Here is a 14,542-nt window from a genome sequence, read left to right as displayed (position 1 = left end):
TAAAGATGCATCTTTTAGTGAAGGTGATTTTTACATTCTGGGTTTGAAAATACCACTTTGAGAAGGTAGGTATTTTCTTGCTCAGCTATCCAGTAGGCCTCTGCTGGGTTTGTGGATTGGCTGTCTGGGTTTTGGATGACAGTGGCTGGGGAGGAACTGTGGCTCCAGATAGTCTAGGTGAGTCAGGAAAGGGCTGAATCGACCTGGGCTGCATTTAGAGTAGGGGGAAGAGATTTCCTTGCAACTGAATGGTCCTGGTCTGTCTCTGACAATGCCGTCTCCACCTCCTGCCAGGAAGCTACACCAGAGAGGGCAGAACTGATTCTGGATGGGCACAGACCCTCGCTGCCTGATAGGACAAAGAATTTTGTGGTATAAATATAGAGCCCAAACTGCTGAACTTTAGAACTCTTTTGGACCAAGAAGACTGCCAAGAAGAAGAGCTGGAGAAGCTCTAAGGAGGAACTACCACTTTGCTGAGTGCTTTGCTGTGTTGGCCTGCAGTGGCTGCTTCGGTCTTGGGCAGTGAAAGGACTGGACTGAACTTTCTGCAATCTATTTTTGTGAGTTTCTCCAAGGGCTTGAGGAAGAGCTTGCCCCCTGTTCAAGAAGTCTCAGGAACAGCAAAGACTTCAAGTTCTTCTGCCCTCAGCATGGGGAAATGTGTGTTTTGTGCTGCAACAGAAGAAAAAGCAAGCTGACGCTGTCTACGACGCCTCTGCCAACTCCATGTCCTGAAGGCACCGCAGAGGGCACAGCCACAATGCCGCACTGAGACCCTGGTCTCACCGACGACACTAGATGACGACGCCACCGAGCCCCTGCTCGCACTCCGACCTGTGGGCACCACACTCCACATCGCCTCACTTCATGATGCCGCCTTGGTATCCCCGATGACGACGCTCCATGCCGAAATCGATGCCGCTGCTTGCACTGTGGTTTGAGGGCACCACTTGTAAAGTTATACGACGCACCACCCTCATCCCACACCGCAGCCTTGGCCTACCGACGCCGGTGCCATCATCTCCAGTTCGTCAGCCGATGACAGCGCTTCAGCAATGGTGACACTGCTGCTTGCACCATGACCTGCCAGCACCGCAACGAGCACCGCATCACTTCGCACCACGACCCTGGTCTCACCAAAGGCGCCATCTGACGCCACCACGAGCCACTGCTTGCACCGCGACCTAAGGGCATCGCATGCCGCACAGCTGCACTTCGCACCGCAGCACTTGATGCCTGCCGACGCCAGCGCTCCTGACTTCAACCGCAAGGAGTTCGATGTGCAACGCGTGTGACTTCAAGGGCCCAATGACTTCAGCACCGACCTCCGGAACCGACGCCTGCAGATGCCGTGCTTTCGGAAGCTCAACGAGAGGTCGCCAACGCTCTGCATTTCTAAAGGTACTGTTTTGCGGGTCTTCCTGACACAGTAGCTGGCCCGCGATGCTGCAGTCAGCCAGAACTGTTTGGATTTGTTTGTTCACAATGCTGTTATAGCCCCAGAGGGAGCTATCATCTTCAAAGAACTGTTTTTGAAGGTTATTTTGATAACTGAAGATTTCCTAGTACTGTATTGTGGATTTTTATCGTTTTGGCCTTGTCTTAAGTATATCAAAATATTGGATATTTTTCTAAACTGGTGTGGTGTCCTTTTGTAGTGCTTATACTGTATTACTGTTGGTTATGTGAAAATGCTTTACACACTGCCTCTAAGATAAGCCTGACTGCTCGTTCCAAACTACCAAGGGGGTGAGCAGGGTTTATTTTAGGAGTGTAACTCCCTTATCCTAATTAGGAAGAAGGGTACTTACTTGTACAAAGGTGCAGAACCTTGCCAACTAGAGACCCCCATTTCTAACATCATCCAATAGGGAATTCTTGGCAGAACACACACACCCCCAAGACAACTAGGTTAGGAAATGCATAGTTGGAGTACGCTAGATATAGTTCTTATATGCTCAAAAATATACTTTGCTTTAGCAGGATGGTGGAAAGATTTCTTTTGTTCACAGTCCTTATCCTGCTAATCACTTGTATGTGCTTATGTCTATTGATCATTGCAGAACATATATTCTATACAAGAATCACGATGGTTCAATAATTACTAAAAATGCCCCTCTGTGTTTTCCTTATATATTGCTCCGAGAGAGAACACTAGTGACTGAGCGAAAGGGTTATAGATCTGTTACCACGATTCGTGGGGGGGAGTCAGGGTTGTCATGTTCTGTGGTTGCCAAAAACATTTGCTACCTGTCTAGATTTAGGGTGTTTATGGTGGCACTGTGAGCTAGCTGGTCTATAGGACAACATATCCTGTGGGGGTGCTTGAATCAGTCTGGCACCATCCCAATATTTATGTTGTCAAACAAACTAGCAGTTCTTACTTGACACAGGAAACTGTGCAACACCTGCATCTTGGAGACCTCCTCCTTGAAACTGCCAGTCACCTCTTCTGACAACCTGTAAATCTTATTTTTAACAGGAAGACTGTCTCTGGTATCTATGTTATAGAAGAATAGGTCAGTGAGTCTAGAGGTGAAGGAGAACAGGAAAGTGAACTGCCACAGTGACTAGCAACAGTCACTCTGCTGTTCTGGGGTTAGTGTATGGAAGAGATTGACACACTCCACTGGCCTATCGTGTTCCTAGGCAGACAAGAGGTCAGGGAGAGGCTCGCTTTTCTCTTCCACTCCTTCATCTGTCACCAGAAACATGATCATTTCGGACCTCTCACAGTGGGGTTGATGTGGCTCACGAAGAGCACTCTTAAGGGAGGTTTGAGGCAGCTCACATGGTGCACCCTTAAGGGTCTTCTAGGGGTCTTCAGATCTACCAAGTAGGTGGACTCCCCATTCTTCTCATTCACCTCATAAGAGACTTCCAGCAATCCTGGAGCGCTCTGGATTCCACTGGCTCCATAACCCACACCTTCTGGCCAAGCTTAAATTCTGCCAGAGTGACCTTATCGCCATACCAGAGTTTCATAACTTCTTGACTGGTCACAAGATTGCTTCAAGGACACTGTGCATCTCATTGTTGAAGGCTAGCATGTAGCTGACTACCTTATGAGGAGGTTTCCTGGGAGCTTGCGCCCACCTTTCCCTCACAAAGCTAAGAGGTCCCCTAACAGGGTGGCCATATAGGAGTTTAAAGTGGCTAAACCCTACTCTCTACTGTTGCGCCTCCCTGTAGGCAATAAAAAAACATGGAAGGAGGGCATGCCACTTACTCCTCGTGGGCTCAGTGAGGCCCCTTATCATGTCCTTCAAGATCTTGTTGACCCTCTCCACTAGACCATTTGTTTGGGGGTGATAGGGTGTGGAGAACTTAGAAGTTACCCCACACTCATCCCACATGGACTTCATGTACGCTGACATGAGGTTAGTGTCTGTCAGAAACTACTTCTTTGGGAAACCCCACACAGGTAAAAAATCACCATCAGTGCCCTGGCCATGGCAGGTGCTGTCGACAACCTCAGAGGGATGGCCTCTGGGAGAGTGGTGTGGTCCACCAAGACCAGGATGAGCCTGTTGCTTAAAGCTGTCTTGGGGTCCAATAATGTTGATGCCTACCCTCTAAAAGTAAGTGTCAACAGCAAATAATGGAGGCAGGGAAGAGTTTAGCTTTTTCCATGATTTCCCACTGGCCTGGCAGGTAAGACAGGACCTACAGAATGCATCTGAGACCATCTTTATCCCGGGCCAATGGAAGTGGGCAACAAGCTTGGCAAAGGTCTTGTCTTGCCCCAGTTGTCCTTCCAGGGGTATGGCACGAGCCAAACCCCGTAGGAAGGTCCTATAACATTGGGGGACCACTAGCACAGGACTGCCCAAGATCCAGGAGCAATAGGCTCCCTATAAAGGAGGTCATTCTCCCAATGGTTCAGGTGATCTCCACAGGTGTCTCCTGCTGCCTGGCCTCAGCTTGCCACCTCAAGCCTTCCAGAGTAGGGCACTCTTTCTGCCCTTCATAGAATTCCTCCCTGGTGGGCCCACCCTCAACTTCTCAACCAGGAAACTCAGGCAGGTCATACAGTGTACCGTCAACCTCAGCTGTGGGAACTTCAGGGGATGGTTGGACGCACCCCTCACCCCTCCCCTTCTTGGCAGCTGTCTGGGTCATTGTTCCAGGCTCCAGATGCCCTTGACTCCCTTCACGGGAAGCTATGGACCTCATGGTCAAACAGACTCATTTAGGCAATCCCAACGTCTCCAAGTGTGGCCTGAACTCTATCTCCCTCCAGATAGTGTGATCCAGGTTTCTGACCAACAGCCAATCTACAGGCATAGCAGGGCTCACAACTACTTTTAGAAAACCTGAGACCCCCCTTATCTTCAAAGGGAAACTAGAGCCACCGGTAGAAGGCTCTAATGATTGTCAGCAACTATGACTTGGTGGAATGTGTTTGGGAGGACCTTCTCTGAAGACACCAGCTGACACTTCACAGTAGTCATGCTGGCTCCTGAGTCCCTTAGAGCCTCCACCTGTTGCCGATTGATGAGGACCCACTTGCTGTACTTATAAGTATTAGCAGGCATAGGGGCTTTTGGCACAATGTTCTTATCCCCCTGGGAAACTAGGGTCACCTCTTTCTGCTCTTCAAAGCTAACTGGGACTACCTCCTCACTGAGCAGTACACTCGCCAACCAGTGGGGGGCTGTGCCCTCTTGAGACATTTGGAGTTGCCCTTGGAGTGCCCATATTTAAAGCACTCAGTGCATTGGGGTACAAACCTCCCTTTCTGTTTGTCAAAGAACCTCTTATTTTTTGGCTCGGACTGGTTACCACTGTTCCATTGGGAATTATTTTCGTGGGCTTCTCAGAACTCCTTATTTTAATTAATTTCTCCCCACTCTTTCTTCTGTTGGGACCTCTGACCATTTTTGTGGGAGTTTCCCACAGATACCTTTTTGAACACTGATGCTGGCCAAAAGGTCCACCTCCTCAGCAAGCTTCCTGGGGTCAGTCAACTTGCTGTCAGCTAGATGCTGGGGCAGCTCTGGAAAACACATTCTGAGCATGTGCTCGGATTGTATAACCCATTGTAGTCATTAACTTTGCTGCCCCGCACCCAACCATTCAGTGCCTTGCTGGAGTAGCCTACAAAATCCACCAAGGACTGGTTGAAGAGCTCTGACTGTCCCTGAACCTTTGGAGGTACTTTTCAGGGGTTAGCCAAAACTTAGCAATCAAGATGGCTTTCATGGGGGTGTACCTGGTTTGGCCCCAAGCTCTAAAGTAAGTGTGTCCTGACCCACTGTAGGCATGTGTTTCCACAAACAACATCCCAGTTATATTCTGGGATCTTGTCAAACACTCAGGGCTCTCTCGTAAGCAGAACACCACTTGTCAATGTCATCCCCACCTCTTAACTGGGCACCAGATCCTTAAAGATGCAGACCTTTTATTCTCCTTCAGACACTGCAGGTATGGTGCCACAATCGCTGCTGGACTCTATCTGGCTGGCCTTGATGTCCAGCTCCTTAAGTTCTTGAGCCAGTAACAACGTTTTCTCATCCAAAGCCCTTTCAGCCTTCTTCTCCTCCATGGCCTGTTTCCTTTCCTCTATCCTTAACTGGGACTGCTGCAGCTTGAATTCCCTCTCCTCCCTCCTTTCTGCCAGCTCCTCTGGGGACAAGGTGCAGGAAGAGGCGCTGTTCTCTGCCCTGGCAAGGGGCACCATTCCAGGAGTCCTGTCATCCGCTTTCCCCTGCATTTGGCTCCTCACAAAGGTTCTCTCAAGTCCCCTCCATCCCATTATCATCTCGTGTGGCTTCAGCCAGTGTTTGGTCGACTTCTTCCCAGGCCCTTAGCGCCTTTTGAAAATCCACCTTCCTGGTGGTATCTTTGTCCCCTCTCCTTGCAGAACTCTTTTTGCTGGGACACAGTGTAAACATTCATGTTGGCCAGCTCAAACTCCATTTTTGCAGGTGTGGTCTCCACCACAACAGTCATAGAAAGAATCCAGGAAAAGCAGAAAGTCCAATAGGGGAGAATTTAAACTCAAATTGGTCTCAGATTATTTATGTGGGGTTGTAGTGTAACACCAAATACTGTATGGTACTGCATAAACACAAGTCTAATCGTCATCAGTGACGACAAGTGTAAGAAATTGGGTAGTTGGTTGACTGAGGGTGTAAGCCGTTTTTAAAGCTGCAACCACAATCCTTGTCAGGGTGAGGCACAAGCAACCCCAAATTAACCTTTGATCACCCTCTTGGTAGCGTGGCACAGAGCAGTCAGGCTCAACTTAAAGGCAATGTGTGAAGTTTTTGTGCAACACTTCAATCAATAAAATAGTGAAAGCACACCACAAAAGGAGCCCACAACAGATTTTTAAAAAATAGATCAATTTTCAGTTAATATAACAAGACCAAAAATCCAATTAGTAGGACCGAAAATATTGAATTTTAAAATTTTAAATGAAATAGCGCCAAAAGTTGTGAAGCACCAACTGTCGTATTGAGTCACGCCGGACCGAGACAAAATCCCAAGTTCAGGCTGACCACAATGAAGTGCGGGCCAGCTACAGGGACCCAGTTAGGCCAGCTGAACAAAAGTAACTTTGATTCTGGTTTGCAGGGCATTGCGTGGGTCAGTGTCAAAGATGCATTGTGCAGCCAAGGCAATACGTCGCTTCTGAGATGTGGTGTGGCTGTGGTGCAAGGTCCTGTTGCATCAACTTCGAGGTTCCCATTGATGGGGCTTGAGATGCGAAGTCCGGTCTCAGGGATACAACGTGCAGTTGAGGTGATGCGTCAGTTCCAAAACACTGCAAAGATGCGATGCAGAGTCCAGCTTCATCATCAAGGCTGCCATTAACAAGAGATGCAAGGGACCGTGCTGGGGAAGTGTTGCACAGCAGTGGTTTCAAAGGCAACACTGGTTGCGACAACAATGCAAGTCTTTGTGATGGGTTCAATCCATGCAGCGGTGGTGATGGGTTGGTTCTGCTCAGTTTTGAGCTCCTCGGAAGAGAAGATGCGTCAGCTTTGCTGGATCCACAGGCTGGCAGAGCATCTTAGGCCCACTTCCAAGGGTCCGGTGACATCACTTGGCTGGGCAGTCTCACAGATAGAAGAGTCCAAGTGCTGATGGAGGGTTGTTGGAAGCCTGTTATGTCCCGGAGGCTTCAGATCAGGAGGCTAGCCCATTAGCCCTTGGGGTCACTCGATGCGATGCGAACTCCGGTGTCAGGGATACAATGTGCAGTTGGGGCAATGCGTCAGTTCCAAAACGCTGCAAAGCTGCGATGCAGAGTCCAGCTTCATCATCAAGGCTGCCATCGACGAGGGATGCAAGGGACCTTGCTGGGGAATTGTCGCACAGCAGCAGTTTCAAAGGCAATGCTGGTTGCGACAGCAATGCAAGTCTTTGCGATGGGTCCAATCGATCTTGGAGTGATTTTCTAAAACATTCCAAGATGGCTTCCGCATGTGTTTGCACATGCAAGGTGACCTTCTTGGAATTAATATTATTTTGCATTAAAATGAATTCCAATTAATTCATTTAATTTATTCTTAATTTACTGTTTCAATATGGCTATCTCAGAACAGTACAACAAGCAAGTTTTGGTAAAGCTAGTAGGTTTCAAATGCGAGAGCTATTGGCTTTGCAGGTGCTTGTTACACTTGTGTCTATTATGAACTGAGGTCAAATAATGTATGTGTGCTTGGGCTTAGCATTACATGGTACTAACAATTCTAAGGTGGTGGCAAAACTGACTACTTAGGGTTTCCTTCACGAGGTTTTGGCAAAGGGCAGCGCCACAAGGAATTTTGCTGCACTGCCCGGCTTTGTAAATATGCTGCGGCATGTGCCACCGATGCGTCAAAAAAAATGACGCTCCTGCAGCGCAAAAGTGCCACTAGGGGCCTCATAAATGAGGCCCTGAATGTGCAACAACAAGAACACAATGGATACATACAATCGTTTTCAGTCATTACACTCCAGTGTTTACTAAAACACAGTGGGCCTCATTTTTGAGGCCCTATGTGGCACGAGAACATCAGTTTTTTGACGTTCCGGTGGCGCAATGTGCCCTGGCATATTTACAAGGCCACGTAAACCCACATTATCTGGCTTTGCATGGCCTTGTAAATATGTGCCCCTTTCACGCAGAACACTGCGTGAAAAGGGCATTCCTTGGGTGTTGCTGTGGGTGTTCCCACACAACACCAATGGAACCTGACATGTTCCCACATTTATGAGAAGTCGTAAGCCTGGGAATGTGTCAGAATCTAATCCCACACCAGGGGTGGGGTTAGGGAGGTGTAACGAGGAGATATGTTTTCATTTCTCCTTGTGTTTTCCTTTTTCTATGTGTGCTGCAACACATAGAAAGACTATATTGCCTGCCTGAATTGATTGATTTTGTGCAGGAAAGTGTCCCTTCTGCACAAAATCAATCAGCGCATGGCAGCCCATTGTGTGCCGGCGCCGGGGAAAAGGACAGGAATGCACCATATCACATAGATACGGCGCATTCCTGCCCTTTTGTTTTGACGTAGGGCGGCGCACCTTGGGCCTCATTTATGAGGCCTTGCGTCAGTTTTGCGCTTCCGATGCGTCACTTTTTGTGACGCATTGGCGGTGTAAAACATGCCTCCTGTTGCGCACTATTTACAAAGTGACGCATCTAAGCAGATGCGTCACTTTGTAAACCCCTGCGCTACATTATACCTGCGTCAGGTATAATGTATGCAGGAGGGGTGTTCCCTCGCAAAAAGCTTCGTAGAAGTGACGCAGTGAAATCTATGAGATTTCACTGCATCACTTCTAGGACGCCGTTGCGTTAAAATCGTGCACCTGCCTAACAGCAGGCGTAAGACTGACGCAGGCCCTTTCACATGGGGCTTGGCCCATGTGAAATGACGCATTGCTGGAGTTGCGTCACTTTTGTGACACACTCCAGCAAAGCGTCACTTTTGCGCCTACAGATACGACAGAAATACTGGCGTATCTGTAACTCCTTGCGCCATGATGCGTCATACTGTAAATATGACTCATCAGGTATGTCGCAAGGAGTGCGCACTAAGAAGTGACGCATCGCTGCTTTCACGCAGCGAAGCGTCATTTCTCATAAATGAGGCTCCAAGAATCCTTGCAGCTTTGCCCTACGCCAAAACCTCATAAATGAGGCCCTTAATCGGGCACTAAACCTTTGTGGAACACTGGAACTGGCACTAGATTTAGAACTCAGCAATAAAGGTGACTAGCAGGTTTATTGTGCCTCCATTTTTACCTGAATGCCACTTAAAAATGCATGCATATTGCAGCATGTATACCTAATTCGTGCCCATTCAAGTAATGTATTCAAATAACACAAAAACTACACGGACGAGCTTATGTATATGTGTGAAGCACACGAGGTGTAGACTACACGTCAAATTCGTCATGTTCATGTAAGATATTCATGGTCGCAAAGTGAGTGGGCAAAACGGTGGCAAGGAAGAACATTGTTCCCTTATAAATAATTTATAGTGTCAAGGCCTCGTTCTGAGTGCCTCAGTATTCCTCCTGGCAGTCCTGTGAGCCCTGGAGTTATTGATACCGATACCGTGGGCAAAGGGGTGGACAACCCAAGGCTCCCATTAATGAGGACTTATCAGGGGACGGTGGCGTACCTAGGGGGGCGGGGGGTGGTCTGCCCCGGGGCGGCACGAGTTTTGGGGGCTGTGGCCTCTCGCTGCTATCATGTGCCATCTTGGGGCGGCAACAGCAAGCCCCTCCCCCACTCCCGCTCCTCAATGGCAAACAGAGAAAATAGGCATAGATGTATCAAGCCTTTCGCGAATCGCAACCTTTGAGTGAATGGGAAATTATTCCTTATTTGCGAATTAGCAAAATGCAAATTCACAAATAAGAAAGATTAAGAAATCGCTAAAAATAGCGATTTCTTACATACATCCCATTTTGCGATTTGTAAATAGCGATTCCTTAAAAATCGCTATTTAGAATTCGCAAAGAGGTATGTTGATACATCTACTCCATATTCCCCAGACTCCCCCTACTCTTCACTGCGGCCACCCATAGTGCTAGCTACGCCACTGCCAGGGGAATCAGAAATATTGCACCTATTTTCCCCAGTAATTCCTCATTTGCCCCTAGGATTTCACCCAGAGGCAGCCAAATCTGCAAGTGGAATGCACAGGGTCCAGGATGGTGGCTCTTCTAATGGAGTAGGTCATTTTTGTTACCCAAACGAATTCCAAAGGAACTACTGATGAGGCTTGTCAGTGAATAGTACTGTGACCAAAACATCAACAGAATTCAATGCAAAGCTTAAATTATGGAAAATATCAGCTACTTTTTATTAATGGAAACGTCTTACCATTAGAGTTACATTCATTGCAGCGAAAACATTTTTCTTTACGATTTAGTTCATCCATGTAAGTTCCCTCTGCGCAAGGGCTACAGGTGGGCTGAGGTTCATGTTTTGTACACCCAGACTCTAGAAATTCCCCTGTCAAAAAAGATCATTATTTTATTCACAGATTCAGGTGCGTTATTCAGCGATGCTGCATTTCAGTGTATTTTGAATAAGAGTTCTGTGAGAGCTAGAATTCATGAAAATAGGAACAAGTTTGTTCTTTGTTTAACCCCTTCGATGCGGATGACAAACCCAGCTCGTCATGGGCGTTACCTGCGCTACGCGGATGACGAGCTGGCTTTGTCACAAACCGCGTGATTTTAAAATTTCAGCGCACAGCGGGAAAACCCGCTAGCGCGGTAGCGGTTAAACTATGTTGAAAAAGCGTTTGATATAATAAAACACATCTTATTGATTTATTTTCGGACATTACACATTTTCTCGAATCTAACAAAAAAAATGTTGGAGCTCGAAGGTCTGATTTAGAGTTTGGTGGATGGGTACTCCCTTACAAATGTAACTGATATCCCATCCACCTTATAACAGGTGAGTTAAGATACAATGCACCAATAGTAAGGAGAACGGGACATCCGTCACATTTGGGATGGAGTACCCATCAGCCAAACTCTAAATGGGGCCCTAAGAGGCTTATTTGCAAGAGGCCTGCGCCGCCAGAGAGTCACATTTTTGGACACTCCGGTGGCACACGCCTGTCAGTCATATCGATGAGGCGATGGAAAGCCACCGTACAAATTTGGGAGCCAATAACCAGGTGGAAGGATGAGAATAATGATAATGTTATTTAGTCGTTTACCATCTTTCCTTTTTTTTTTTTTATCTTTTCTTTTCTCTTTTTTTTTCTTTTTTCTCCCCCTTCTTTATGTATGGATAAAATATGAGTTGAGGAGAAGGTAGAAGTGTTTGAACTATAATAAGGGAAGCAGAATATATATTGAGATCTGCCATGTATTGTTTAATTTTCTTCTGGGTCTCACTGTATTTGTGTTTTGGTTATGTATGAATATGTAATTTCTTTTTTGTTGTACTGTGTCCTTTACCCTAAAAAATGGGGGGAAAAAATTTCAATAAAAAATATTTTTTTTAAAAAAGGAAAGCCACCTGCGTGGCATTTACATGGCCTCATAGATATGGCTGCCTTGCCTTACTCTGCATCAAGGAGGCATTCCATGAGCATAGATGTTCCCATGCAACACCCATGGATTTTGACGCTGCCTCCGATTTACAAAATCAAGCAAACCTGGGGCAGCGCCAAAGACTTACACCTCCCCAGAGAGTGGTCTAAGGAGGAGAACATTTTTTATTTTTCCTAGTTTTTTCCTCTTTCCGTGTGTGCTGCAGAATGCCTCCAAGGATTGTTTTTGTCCAGGAATTACATTATTACGTAAATGCGGTTCATTCCTGCCCTTTCAAATTAGCGTAGGACAGCACCGCAAGTCTTTTTGCAGTGCTGCCCTACGCCAACTTGAAAGGGCAGGAATGCACCACATTTACGTAATTACGTAATTCCTGCACAAAAACAATCCTTGGAGGCATGGAGCCAATTTTTAGTAAATGAGGCCCTCAGTGTTTAAAGTGTAAAAAAATGAGTTCAGGGGCCCAAGGTTTTTCCTAGGAGCAAGCTGTCTCACTGCTGAATCCTGGGATTGCTAAATACCAGGTCCACTTCATACCTCTTTCTTTCAGTGTCCACAATTGACATCTCTCTTGTTTGTCTTTTAGGTTCTTTTCCTTCCTGTTTTCTACCTTTCACACTGTTTTTCTATATTCCTCCCTCTTCCTCCCTTTCCTGCCTTTCTCTCTTTTGATACAGTGATTAAAAAATAAATCCAGATCCTTAAAATGAGCTCCAGTTTCTATCACCTACATGTGTATAGCACAAATCTTCTAAACGAAGACTTCCTTTCTATTACAGAGCCCTCATGAATCAACTGGCAATTCAATACCTCTCTTTTTTTAGAGCTTTATATAGCATGAACTCGACCTGAAGGTATTAGCACGCTTTAAATGAGCACCAGTTACATTACAGATGGACACAATCATTTTTGGGAGGTACAAGGTTATTAAGTGATTTGCCCAGAATCACAGGATGTTGAACGTACCCGCTTAGCCTCAAACCCAGTTCCCAACCTAACAACTGATGACCTGTCCCAGGTTGAATCAAACTAGGCTTTTTACCTGTCCCCATTGAGTTCCTACCAGTGAACCCATCTGACAACCTTCTTGCTAAGGCACTGGATTTCATTGCCTCTGAATGGATGTCAGTACTCAGCAGAAGTTATCAAAGATCCCACCTGCCCAAGATCTATTTGCTTTATGGCATTGGGACGCAGCCAAGGCTTTGGACATGTATTAAGCTCCAAGGCTTTGGACAAGTCTTAAGCTCACCTTTGAATACATGCCTTCAGCCAAATCTACTCTCCCACTCGCTATAGAAGTCAGATTTGATCAGGTCCAGGTATTTTTAGCATCTACTCCTTGGTTTTGGTGAGTGAACTTAAGCTGGAAGGAACAGGTGTTCTGTATATTCATAAAGTGAATGAGCAACAAATCTTGTTTTTGTCTTGGCATATTTACTGTCTGTTCAATGACAGAGGTCAAATGTCAGTTATTCTCTTCACTAACTGTTGTTCTTTCCTGAAAATCCTGTTTTCTTTCTTTCTCTTTTTACAGTTAGATGTTTTAGTCAAGTGAGCTGTCTGACAATCATTGTGAAACGAAATGTTGTACGATGACAGATTTGTTCTCTAACACACAACATTTAAACAGCTTGTAAACGAATAGCACACGCATTTTAAAATATCAGGCATTAATTCAGAAGTGTGATGCAAACAAAGATTGAAATAGGAGAAAAGCAAATCAGAACACTTTACTTGGTGATGTGCAAATTGCAAATATTTACAGAAACTCAATTTCCAAACATTGTACACTATATAGTTAAAACCACATATCAGTGGGAAATGTGGCCATTTCAATGGAAAATCTGCTGATTGGAAATGTGTGCTACCACTTCATGCTTCAGGTATGTATTTATTAAAAGTGATCATTTTAAAACATGATTTGAGGAACATTTCTGCTTCCATCCTGATGGCAAAGCAGTTAATGAACTAAGGGCCAGATGTAGGTGGGAGATTTTGGCCATTTACCGGCCGGTAACGGCTGAATTCGGCTGTTACCGACCGATAAATGGCCATGGAGAGAAAAAACAGGCATTTTCGGTAATTTTACCGAACCGGTAATTTTACCGATTCGGTAAAATTATAGAATCGGTAAAATTACAGAATCTGTATATTTTACCGAATCTGTAAATATACCGGTCAGTAAAATTACCGAAAATGCATTTTTGGTATGTAGGTGCCAAGTTTCACATTGACACAGGGCTTTGAAAATCGGTATTTTACCATGCAGTACAATTGCATGGTAAAATACCGAATCAGGTGTACATGCACACCTGTACATGTACACCTGTGCCATGTGGCACACATACATGCCCTTAGGGCATGTATGTGTGCCACATGGCACACAAGCCTAAAACAGGGGTGCCAGAGGGTGTCAAAGTGACACCCCCTGCACCCTTGCAAAATTCGGTATTTACCGATTCGGTACATACCGAATCGGTGTTTGATATTGCATCCTATGGGCTTCAAGGCCGATACCGATTTTTAGCGATTCGGTAAAATTTACCGAATTTGTACCTACATTTGAAATACCTACTCTTAATTACCGAATCGGTAAAATTCGGTAATTAAGAGTCGGTATTTCTGATTTTGCTACATCTGGCCCTTAGAGGCAAGTCCTATATGTGGCTAGATTTGTATTATATATTGAGCAAAAGTTTAGTTTATTAAATCAAACAAAAGTGTTTTTTGGACAGCAGACATGCTGAACTTTCATATTTGAAGGTGCTGGAATATGTGATGAGTGCATCTCCTACAATAAAAATATCTGCCCAGGATCGCATAGTTTGGAACAAGTTTATTATTTCGAGTAGATTATTTAAGTCACTAGACCTTCAGGCCTAGTAACATTTTAATGATTTTTTTAGACAGGGCCCTGCTTACTTCTGCAACAAGCACATATATGTCAGATTAGCTTTGGTGTTTGATTAAATTTGATTACAATGAAAAACGGGTGTGATGGTTAGGCTTC

General features: G+C 45.6%; 1 protein-coding gene across 1 annotated transcript in view; it reads right to left on the bottom strand.

The window, feature by feature from the left end:
• The window catches only part of TNFRSF25 (TNF receptor superfamily member 25), a 251,561-nt gene that overhangs the window by 116,980 nt on the left and 120,039 nt on the right, over window positions 1–14,542 (bottom strand). The window contains exon 3 of the mRNA XM_078640947.1: window positions 10,337–10,468. Coding sequence (XP_078497073.1) covers window positions 10,337–10,468 — 132 coding nt within the window. The remainder of the gene's footprint in view (window positions 1–10,336; window positions 10,469–14,542) is intronic.

Source organism: Lissotriton helveticus, chromosome 5_1 (assembly GCF_964261635.1).
Source record: "Lissotriton helveticus chromosome 5_1, aLisHel1.1, whole genome shotgun sequence".
NCBI classification, from domain to species: domain Eukaryota; kingdom Metazoa; phylum Chordata; class Amphibia; order Caudata; family Salamandridae; genus Lissotriton; species Lissotriton helveticus.
This window is presented reverse-complemented; position numbering and strand designations above follow the sequence as displayed.